We start from the raw sequence: 12,011 nt of genomic DNA, 5'->3' as shown, positions 1-12,011 counted from the left end.
TATCTCCTCCTAGGCCTTTCAAGCTACATACTTCAAACTTTCGTCAAACCTTCAAACTGGTCTGACTCGGGTTGCTATATCTTTTCTAACTGATCCGACTTTGGGTTTTCCGAAAAACGACCCAGAAAAATCCCAAAAGTCCCATTGACTTAACATTGGGTCAAAATTTGTGAGCTCATAACTCTGCATCAGACTGTCCTACAGACTTCTAACTGGACTCATTTAACTCAGTCTAGCCAGCAGCCAATAACTGATGACTTTTTAACTTACTAGCCACTCCCTAGCAACCACTTACAGCACCCTAGCAACTGTCCCATAGACTTCCATTGTAAAAGACTCCCATTTACTTAACATTGGATCAACCTTTGTGAGCTCATAACTCTGCATCAGACTGTCCTACAGACTAGAGTCTGGCCTCATTCAACTCAGTCTAGCCAGCAGCCAATCACTGATTACCTTTAAACTTACTAGCCACTCCCTAGCAACCAATTTCAGCACCCTAGCAACTGTCCCAGAGACTGTGACTAGCTATTCTAACACACTCTAACAGTTTTAACATCCTACTGACATGCTAATCTTGCTAGAAAGGTGCTAGCAACACGATAGTGACATGCTAGTCATGCTAGTAACATGCTAATTCATGCTAGAATCATGCTAACAACATGCTAATTCATGCTAGAAACAAGCTGACTCATGCTAGAATCATGCTAGTAACATGCTAGTTACATGCTAATTAATGCTAGAATCATGCTAGTTACACGCTAATTCATGCTAGAAACATGCTAATTCATGCTAGAATCATGCTAACAACATGCTAATTCATGGTAGAAACATGCTAGTAACATGCTAATTCATGCTAGAAACATGCTAGTAACATGCTAGAATCATGCTAGTAACATGCTAATTCATGCTAGAATCATGCTAATAACATGCTACTTCATGCTAGAATCATGCTAGTAACATGCTAATTCATGCTAGAAACATGCTAGTAACATGCTAATTCATGCTAGAATCATGCTAGTAACATGCTAATTCATGCTAGAAACATGCTAGTAACATGCTAATTCATGCTAGAATCATGCTAGTAACATGCTTATCCATGCTAGAATCATGCTAGTAACATGCTAATTCATGCTAGAATCATGCTAGTAAAATGCTAATTCATGCTAGAATCATGCTAGTAACATGCTAATTCATGCTAGAATCATGCTAGTAACATGCTAATTCATGCTAGAAACATGCTAGTAACATGCTAATTCATGCTAGAATCATGCTAGTAACATGCTAATTCATGCTAGAATCATGCTAATAACATGCTAATTCATGCTAGAAACATGCTAGTAACATACTAATCAATGCTAGAAACATGCTAGTAACATGCTAATTCATGCTAGAATCATGCTAGTAACATGCTAATTCATGCTAGAAACATGCTAGTAACATGCTAATTCATGCTAGAATCATGCTAATTCATGCTAGAATCATGCTAGTAACATGCTAATTCATGCTAGAAACATGCTAGTAACATGCTAATTCATGCTAGAATCATGCTAGTTACATGCTAATCCATGCTAGAATCATGCTAGTAACATGCTAATTCATGCTAGAATCATGCTAGTAACATGCTAATTCATGCTAGAATCATGCTAGAAACATGGTAATTCATGCTAGAATCATGCTAATAGCATGCTAATTCATGCTAGAATCATGCTAGTAACATGCTAATTCATGCTAGAATCATGCTAGTAACATGCTAATTCATGCTAGAAACATGCTAGTAACATGCTAATTCATGCTAGAATCATGCTAGTAACATGCTAATTCATGCTAGAATCATGCTAATAACGTGCTAATTCATGCTAGAAACATCCTAATTCATGCTAAAATCATGCTAATAACATGCTAAATCATGCTAGAAACATACTAGTAACATGCTAATTCATGGTAGAAACATGCTAGTAACATGCTAATTCATGCTAGAATCATGCTAGTAACATGCTAATTCATGCTAGAATCATGCTAGTAACATGCTAATTCATGCTAGAAACATGCTAGTAACATGCTAATTCATGCTAGAATCATGCTAGTAATATGCTAATTCATGCTAGAATCATGCTAATAACATGCTAATTCATGCTAGAAACATCCTAATTCATGCTAAAATCATGCTAATAACATGCTAAATCATGCTAGAAACATACTAGTAACATGCTAATTCATGCTAGAAACATGCTAGTAACATGCTAATTCATGCTAGAAACATGCTAGTAACATGCTAATTCATGCTAGAATCATGCTAATAACATGGTAATTCATGCTAGAAACATCCTAATTCATGCTAAAATCATGCTAATAACATGCTAAATCATGCTAGAAACATACTAGTAACATGCTTATCCATGCTAGAATCATGCTAGTAACATGCTAATTCATGCTAGAATCATGCTAGTAAAATGCTAATTCATGCTAGAATCATGCTAGTAACATGCTAATTCATGCTAGAATCATGCTAGTAACATGCTAATTCATGCTAGAAACATGCTAGTAACATGCTAATTCATGCTAGAATCATGCTAGTAACATGCTAATTCATGCTAGAAACATGCTAGTAAAATGCTAATTCATGCTAGAATCATGCTAGTAACATGCTAATTCATGCTAGAATCATGCTAATAACATGCTAATTTATGCTAGAAACATGCTAGTAACATGCTAATTCATGCTAGAATCATGCTAGTAACATGCTAATTCATGCTAGAATCATGCTAGTAACATGCTAATTCATGCTAGAAACATGCTAGTAACATGCTAATTCATGCTAGAATCATGCTAATAACATGGTAATTCATGCTAGAAACATCCTAATTCATGCTAAAATCATGCTAATAACATGCTAAATCATGCTAGAAACATACTAGTAACATGCTTATCCATGCTAGAATCATGCTAGTAACATGCTAATTCATGCTAGAATCATGCTAGTAAAATGCTAATTCATGCTAGAATCATGCTAGTAACATGCTAATTCATGCTAGAATCATGCTAGTAACATGCTAATTCATGCTATAAACATGCTAGTAACATGCTAATTCATGCTAGAATCATGCTAGTAACATGCTAATTCATGCTAGAAACATGCTAGTAAAATGCTAATTCATGCTAGAATCATGCTAGTAACATGCTAATTCATGCTAGAATCATGCTAATAACATGCTAATTTATGCTAGAAACATGCTAGTAACATGCTAATTCATGCTAGAATCATGCTAGTAACATGCTAATTCATGCTAGAATCATGCTAGTAACATGCTAATTCATGCTAGAAACATGCTAGTAACATGCTAATTCATGCTAGAATCATGCTAGTAACATGCTAATTCATGCTAGAATCATGCTAATTCATGCTAGAAACATGCTAGTAACATGCTAATTCATGCTAGAATCATGCTAGTTACATGCTAATTTATGTTAGAATCATGCTAGTTACTTGCTAATTCATGCTAGTAACATGCTAATTCAGACTCGGCTTTTCAAGCCACCATAAAGTTTGTCCTCAAACTTTAATATCTAGTTTCATTTGAACTTTCATACAATAAGAAAGCAGTTTTTTAAAATGTTAATAATTAACAACCTAACAATTTTTTTTTTACATTTAATAAATGCCGCCTTGATAACCAGAATAATTTTCTTTAAAAATAAAAATGAAAAAACAAACAACTGACCCTAAACTTTTGACCGGTAGTGTGTGTATGTATATATATATATATATATATATATATATATATATATATATATATATATATATATATATATATATATATATATATATATATATATATATATATATATATATAGATAGATATATAGATAGATATATAGATAGATATATATAGATATATAATAAATTCAAGCTGGACTAGGGTAACAAAGGGCAAAAAACTTTCCAGAAAATGTCCATGGGAACTTAATCTCAAAAATTTTGGAAATATTCAATAAATTGGAAACTCCAGAGGAATTTATGGGAATTTACTTATAATTTGCATATACTGTACATGAGCAATATCACACGAGTAGCAGTGCGATATGGCTGTATATCAGCACTGGTGGGAGGCGTGTGCAGGCCAAGTGCCTTAGCGTCCCACTAGTGCTGATATGCAGCCATTTCTCACTGCTACGAGTGTGATATTGCGTTTATACAACAGTTCAACGGCATAATCATGTATATAAATAAGAAAATCAAACACGGAGAGTCTAAAAACCCTTTTGTATTAGGAACTACTTTCTTCTGCCATTCATTCACATCTGCAGCTGATGTCAAACCAGAAGAAGCCATTACTAATTCACCAACGTCACTTTAGAGCTAGTGTTTGAATGATTCTCTATAGCGTAAGGCCTAAAGTGATGACAAAACAGCTGATTCTGCTCACACTTTAAGATGAACTTTTAAGGCTGAACGTGACATGAAATGCCATCCATCTACAGAGATATCTTCTTACAGTGTTAAGGTCTACAGTATTTGTCTGTTGCAATCGGGATATCACAATAATTAACCCCAAAAAAAGCAACGCAATCACTACCAGACTGCTGTTGTGTTTGCGATAAGGAAAAATGCTAAACACGTGCGGCCATTTCTTCTTTCTGTCTGCCAACACAACACACATTCCTGATATGCAAGTAAATTGGTATAAATACAGCACTTCAACATACAAAAGAGAGAGATCGACTTAGAATATCACTTACCAGCATACCTGCCAATATTTGTCTCTGAAAAACCAGGAGACTGGGGGGAGGGGGTGTTCGGGGGTGAGGTCTGAATAACACCGTTGAGAACTGGGATAGGATGTAGCGGGTTTTAGGCAGCCGCTGCGATCGGGTACAATACCAAAGTTGGCAACCTGGGGGTGTTTACAGACTGTAGCAAATAGGAAAAACGGGAGCGTTGGCAGGTATGTCATGGCTGTCGCCATCTTGTTGATAGAAAACGTCAACTGTCTTTGGTCCACTCAGTATGGCAGGCTAATGACCGCTGACGAGCTGTCTCTCAGAAATTGTAAATATTTTAAAATAGGCACTATCCTTATAAATAAACTGCACAGTTGCAAACTAAACAACTACATTCTTGACTACAAAAAGCCTCAAAAGTACATTATGTTGTCTAAAAGCAGTAATATTTGTCAAACTGTAGAGTGTCTCTCTGCTTGTTGCTGACTGTATGTGGGCGGAGTAATACACAAAGGTGAAGGGTGAAGAGGCCTTTGTGTGCTGTTACTGACAAAATATTGCACGGCTATCAGCCAATCAGATTCAAGAATCAGACAGAACTGTTGTATAAGCAGTAAGATATTTTTTTTCAATTAAAATTAAATACCCAGTTACAGGCTAATCTTCAATTGACCAAATTCACAATTAATTCCCATGGAAATTTTCCAGGCTTGAAAATTCCCGGAATTTTGCAATCCTAAACTGGGCACATAAAATCATCACACTGAGCCGATTGGTTTGATTTTGACTTCTGTATGTCCAGAAGTTTAATATATTGCTACATTTCTGACAATGGAAAAAACATACTCAGACTTTAATCATCAAGCTTTTTGAAGGGATAGTTCACTTATAAAATGCAAATGGTCACCATTTACTCACTCTTCCACTCATCCCAAATCTGTTTGTGTGTGTTTCTTTCTTTCATTAAACACTTAGACATTTTTTAAAATGTTGGAAACTGGTAACCACTGATTTCTATAGTATTTATTTTTCCTACTATGGATGCCAATGGTTACCGGTTCCCAGTATTCTTCAAAATATCTTCTTTTGTGTTTAGCAGAAAAAAAGACAACAACTTGTAATCACTTGAGGGTAAGCAAATGGTGGGTAGATTTTTATTTTTGAATGAATTATCCCTTTAAGGTCGCAAAAATCAAAACTACAGGTAAGATAACAAAGACCACAAAGGGAGGTAGACTAGTTTTACATTTAGCTCCAAGGGAGAGCTTTTCTGAAAATGTGCAGCATTTAGGCTAACTGGTCAAATTTAACTCTAGATTAAAGACATATCCCTTTAGCCAAGTTTTTGCAAAATTTACCTCATGACTGCAGACTTACTAAAGCAAATTAATGTTTACCTTTGCTTGAAATGTTAGGAACAGCAGCTACGCTAATATTTCTCCATTTGCTTTCTGTTTAACCAGAGATTAAGCCTGATCACCGAAAGTAATCATCGCTAGAATTATATTCATCTTACTTGAATTTCATCATTACCAGCATGCTTGTATCATCCTAGAACTGTACATTTTTGCAATATGGACATTATTTTGACACAGTAACCATTGATAACCACTTTAATTATAGAGTAGAATGATGCCTACTTTCTGCAAAGCTTTGAAATCCTATGATGATGAAAGCATTATATAAATAATTGAGAATTTCATTTTTTTGGCAGAAAATAGCAGGAAACAAATGAAGTCTTGGCCCATTGGTGTTGCCAAATCTTACTAGAAAAGCCAGCAAATATGAACAAACCCATAATAAACCTAAACTCGAATGCTTTAATTTGGAAACAAAGTCACTTACCAGTATACTTAATAAACTGGATTGCTTAAATTAAAAGATGATTGACAAGCTTTGCATATAATATGAGGACATGGCAACCATCTCATTAGTGTTTTCCTTGAATTATATCATTAATGAAAATGTTCTTGACAACATTTCTTTGCACATTTACAATGTTTAAGCCTTATTAAAGTGAAAAAAGTTGTCAAAATCTAAGTGTGAAAAGGTCTGTTATATGTAGAAAAATAAACACATCTATTCTTTGTTAAAAATGTACACTTTCACAGATCTCTTCTGGTATTATTTTACCTTCACAGGAAATCCACAACTTAATGCTAAACTGTGTAAATGACTGTCAAGTGCAAAGAGCTGTTAAAATGAACCCCACTGTTAGTGATGCAGGTGGCACAGAAATTACACACTTCACCTTTAATTGAACAACAACAACACGAGTCATTGGCAGTCCCTATGATACGACAGGAGTCTGACTGTTTTATGTAAACATATTCCAATGCACCTTTTGTTTGTTTATTAACCATCAATGCTAATGATTCATTCCCCAGTGATCAGCAGGGAGAAAGTGAATAATAACACATTTCCCGCTCACTTCAGGATAAAGTGATGCATTATCAGACTCTCCCCACACACTTTGAAGTGTGAAACCCAGTGGACCACAAATATTACCAGCAAAAACCTCCAGACATCAGTGAGGGGGTGTTCAGGTGAACGGGCGGCTTCAAAGAACAACCATTAGAAAAGAAGGAAGAGTAGTGACAGGGAAATACCAGACTATACTGTTCTTAGCTTGCTTGGTTAACCTTGAAGGTCATAATTACTTACATATGACAAATAGAGAACATGTATTTTATGGATCAAGACAGTTATTCAATAAAAGCAAATCTTAAAAAAGTCTTTCATTTATTTTTTATTATATCATAATTTAAGTTCACTCATGCATTTCTTTGATTTAAATAAATTTTGGTTCACAAATGGTTTCACAGAAGTGCCCATTTAAAAAAGTAAATAAAATGTTATGTGTAATTATGTCATGTTCATTTTTTTGATTATTTATTATCTATATTTCTTTAGAAATTGTATTTGAATTTCTCATACAATTTGTATTAATATTGCAATCATTGCCATTTAAGACCCTGTTTATACTAACACGTTTTAGTTTTAAAACGCCATTTTGAAAACAATACACGTCCACACTGACATTTCATCTTGCATTTCTGAAAAGCTCTACATCCACACTATACCACTGAAAATGCACATCACGTGACCATACACACTGGCCTGCGCTGCAGCGTATGCAGAGGTCTGAGCCCCAGGCAGTCCGCAAGTGCTATGAGCACACCTTTCCAGGTGAGAGCAGCACACGTCGGACAGTTCATCAAGGATCTACCGCTGGATCTCATCTCACTGTTGTTGTTAAACTAGATATTGTCTCTATATCTAACGACTCTTCGTTTTTTTTAATCTATTACTTGTTCTTAGGTAACATGTTTTGGCTGACTGCAAAGATAAGTTAATATAATTTATGTAACCACGTCCACTGATTCTGCACATTTGACTGATTACTTGTCTTCATTTCCTATATTGTATAAAGATATTGTACGTTATACTTTAAAGTATACAGAGTATGTTTCGTATTTTTCAATGAAAACGAAAGGAGGCAATTATGTTACATGCTTTGTTTTGTTATAAATATGCATACAGTGAAGTTGACGGTCATATAAATATGTAGCTACACAATGCCTCAACATTTTTGGTGTCTGTTAAGTTGTTAATATCAAAATGAAAATAGGCAGTTTCTTATATCATGTTTTCATTTTATTGTTAAGATAGTGAAACAACATAGCTTGCAGAGTGACGTGAATGATGTTATAAAGTACAATGTTCCCTAAAGATTTAACCAATGTGTCCTCGGCAGAAATGTATAAAGTACTAGAGATCCAGATTTAAGTTAAAGTACAAGTGCTCTATCAAAAAGTGATTTGAGTAGAAGTTGAAGTGCTCTTTAGGTACCATACTTAAGTGGAAGTACTAAAGTATTCAACATTTTTTGTACTTAAGTACTGCAAGTAGTTCTAAATTTACTACTCAAGTACTGAAAGTAAAAGTACAAGTATTGTGTAATGTAGTTATTAAAGAAAGCAGTCAAAAGACATCATATTGTTTTGTTTATTTTAAATTTTTTTTTTTGGGCACGTGACTAAGCAGAACGAAAAGAAACATGGATTACAATATTGTTTTCTCTCGCACTTGAACCACATATCTGACAAATTATAACAGCTTTAACACACACCTTCCAAAGTTGTGCGTCACAAAAACACTCCGTAATCCACTCAAAATACTATTGAAACCAATTTTCGGATCGCAAATTACCGGTTGTAAACGCTGTAAACGGAAGTTCTAAACTTTCTACTTGAAGACGCTGGTCGGTATGGTGCACTTCATGCAGTAGCCAAGAAAAAGGTCTATAATTGTAACGAGTAGGGGTGTGAATCTACACTGGTCTCGCGGTTTGGTTCTGTTACGATTATCATGCCATCGATTCGGTTCAATTCGATATCTCGGTGCATGGACGATGCTTTTTATACATAATTCGATTTTTTCTTCACAACACAAGACTTTTTTTAAATTAAAATCTATAAATATATTTATATATTATTTGTGATACAATTTTGTTCTTTAGTACAGAAGATATATGAACTGTAGCCTTAATTTGACCTGCTCAAAGAAAACACTCTTTCTGAATGTATCAAACAAAACTCAAACACATGCACAGAAGACAGCACGAGAATTTATAGCAAATAAACTAATGTAAATATAATCCCACTTGCTTTTTGAGCGCTGACAGGCGAGGTCTTACACCACTACGATTGGATATTGTCTTCACCTGCTCAACAGAAAGGGCTGCGATCAGCTTTATAAACGAAAGCGCTGTTCACCGATGGCGAGAAGAACAGCTGCGGCTACAGTCTGTATGCGCATAATACACGGTTATCACAGGTGATCCATAATAGACACAGTGGAGAAAACTTGCATCTCAGGCACGCTCGTGTCAGGATCCACAAGTATCCCTTTAACAGCCAAGAGGAAAAGAAAAGTTACCTCACAAGCACGCTGGTCAAATGTCCAAAGTGAGAGAGAGAGAGGCAGAGATGGAGTTTTACAGCATTTCTCTGTAGTAGTGAAATAGCGGCTCATGTGCTGTGTTGTCTTCATTGTAGTAAGAGTGTTATTTAATAGCCCTCGCCTCCTACGCCATAGTATTCTACTGCGACATCGTGCATAGGAGATAAATGACGTCAGTACGTAATAACCGGTTATGATCTATTACTGAACCGATATCAATAATTTTGACACCCCTTAGTAACGATGCAGCACATTAAAAAAAATCTATCGTCAAAAAAATATACTTAAGTAAAAGTGGAAGAAAAAAACAATACTCCAGTAGAGTACAGATACAGCCTCTTAGTACTTAAGTACAGTAGTGAAGTAGTTCTATTTCATTACTATACATCTCTGGTCCTCGGGAATTATATGGCCATTTCCATACAATAACTTAAATTTTGCATTGTTTAATTTAACACTGTAGAATCAGCATTTTTAGCACAATATAAGACCCTGTCAGATCCGACCTGATGTCCATTTTAGAATGCAGCGCAGCAGCTGAGAAGCTACAGAGATCTCCTTCAGAATCGCCATCCATTGTCTGTTTATTTAGGTGCTGTATTCATCTCACTCGTCTTCTTTATGCACACCAGTTCAAAAGGATGAAATGGTAAAGAGAGAAAATCTGCCAAAACAAAGCCCAATCCAAACACATACAAATGAAGAGATGAAAACAGGCAGAGAACAAACAGAGAAGGATCTGAATGAGAAGTAGAGGAAGAGAGTGAGATGACCTGCCCCTCACAAAATATTCCATTAACACCCCTGGTGAACCTTCCTTCTGGCCAAATGCCGCAGGGTGTGTCTGTGCGTGTCTGCTTCAGTGCACGTTTAGAACAGTGTAATCTTTACAAAAAAAAAAACATACTGTAGGACAATAGGTAGCAGATGGTCTTACCTCCAAAATTTTGGGGTTGCCCTGGCGGCCAAGGGTGCCTAGGATGAGCCCCCACCTCTGTGCTGAACGGGCACTCTCAATGGCCTTCAGTCTGGTGGCCCGCATTGCATCATGGTCATAATATTCTCGAGAAAACACTTTACTATATGGGTCATACCTGCAGATATGGAGGACAACAATGAGATACTAACCGAACATGAATATACATGAACTAGAATGTAACTTTTCAATAAATAAACATTCCACCATGATAGCAGGATGTTGCTGTTGGTCTAGATTGCTTGGATCCAAATTGTGGAACCCACAAGGAACAACCTTGGAACATGCTTGGAGCATACATTAACCGGCCACTTTATTAGGTACAACTCACAAGTACCGGGTTGAACCTTTTTGGCTTTAGAACTGCCTTAATCCTTCGTGGCAAAGATTTAACAAGGTACTGGATTGTGCTGCAGATTTGTCGGCTGCACACCCATGTTGCAAATCTCCCGTTCCACCACATCTCAAATGTACTCTATTGGATTGAGAACTAGTGACTGTGAAAGCCATTTGAGTACAGTGAACTCATTGTTATGTTCAAGAAACCAGTCTGAGATGATTTGTACTTTATTGATTAGGGCGTTATCCTGCTAGAAGTAGCCATCAGAAGATAAGTACACTGTGGTGATATAGGGATGGACATGGTCAGCAACAATACTCCGGTAGGCTGTGGCATTGACATGATGCGCAATTGGTACTAATGAGCTCAAAGAGTGCCAAGAATGTATCCCCCACACCATTATAACAACTAATAACTAATAATAATTACATTTGAAATAACATTTGAATAACCTAAAAATCTTAATTTACTTACCCTCAAGTGGTTCCAAACATTCATGTCATATTAAACACACATTTCTGAAAAATGTTGGAAAGTAGTAGCCATTGACATCCATAAATTCTATGAAGGTCAGTGGTTACCAATTTAAACAGCTTCAAAATATCTTGTGTTTAATAAAAGATATAAACCTAAACAGGTATTGAGCATGTGAAGTGTGAGTAAATTTAAATTTCTAGGTGCACTAAATCAAAGTCTAAAGAGTCCTGATAGTTGTTAAAGACTATTAGCCATGGTAATAATGATGCTTGCTGTAGTAAAAAGTAGGTTTGATTTACCTGTAGGCAGGTGTGTCTGGGTTGGCAATCATGATGGATTCCAGATGAAACCTTCCATCCCCAAGATATCTATAGACAGAAACACCACTATCAGAGAGAAAGACAATATGAGTGGGCAAAAAGAATAAAACTCCGCCAACTCCATCCTATCTCTGGGATTTGTGTTAGAAAATATAAAGGCCAATGGGTCTCGGCCTAGACGACGGGTAAACCGGATCAGCACCCTCCTAAC

The 12,011-nt window shown here is 35.9% G+C and overlaps 1 protein-coding gene across 2 annotated transcripts in view; it reads right to left on the bottom strand.

Annotated features, from left to right (window-relative positions):
- The window catches only part of dph1 (diphthamide biosynthesis 1), a 225,125-nt gene that overhangs the window by 60,793 nt on the left and 152,321 nt on the right, over positions 1 to 12,011 (bottom strand). For both annotated transcript variants that reach the window (XM_056474269.1, XM_056474268.1), the window contains exons 7-8: positions 11,780 to 11,848; positions 10,625 to 10,781 (exon numbers count right to left, since the gene is read on the bottom strand). In XM_056474269.1, the coding sequence (XP_056330244.1) occupies positions 10,625 to 10,781; positions 11,780 to 11,848 (226 nt within the window). The remainder of the gene's footprint in view (positions 1 to 10,624; positions 10,782 to 11,779; positions 11,849 to 12,011) is intronic.

The sequence above is a fragment of the Danio aesculapii genome, chromosome 15 (genome assembly GCF_903798145.1).
Source record: "Danio aesculapii chromosome 15, fDanAes4.1, whole genome shotgun sequence".
In the NCBI taxonomy this organism is placed as follows: domain Eukaryota; kingdom Metazoa; phylum Chordata; class Actinopteri; order Cypriniformes; family Danionidae; genus Danio; species Danio aesculapii.
The sequence above is the reverse complement of the archived record's forward strand: the minus strand, read 5'-3'. Positions and strand labels throughout refer to the sequence as shown.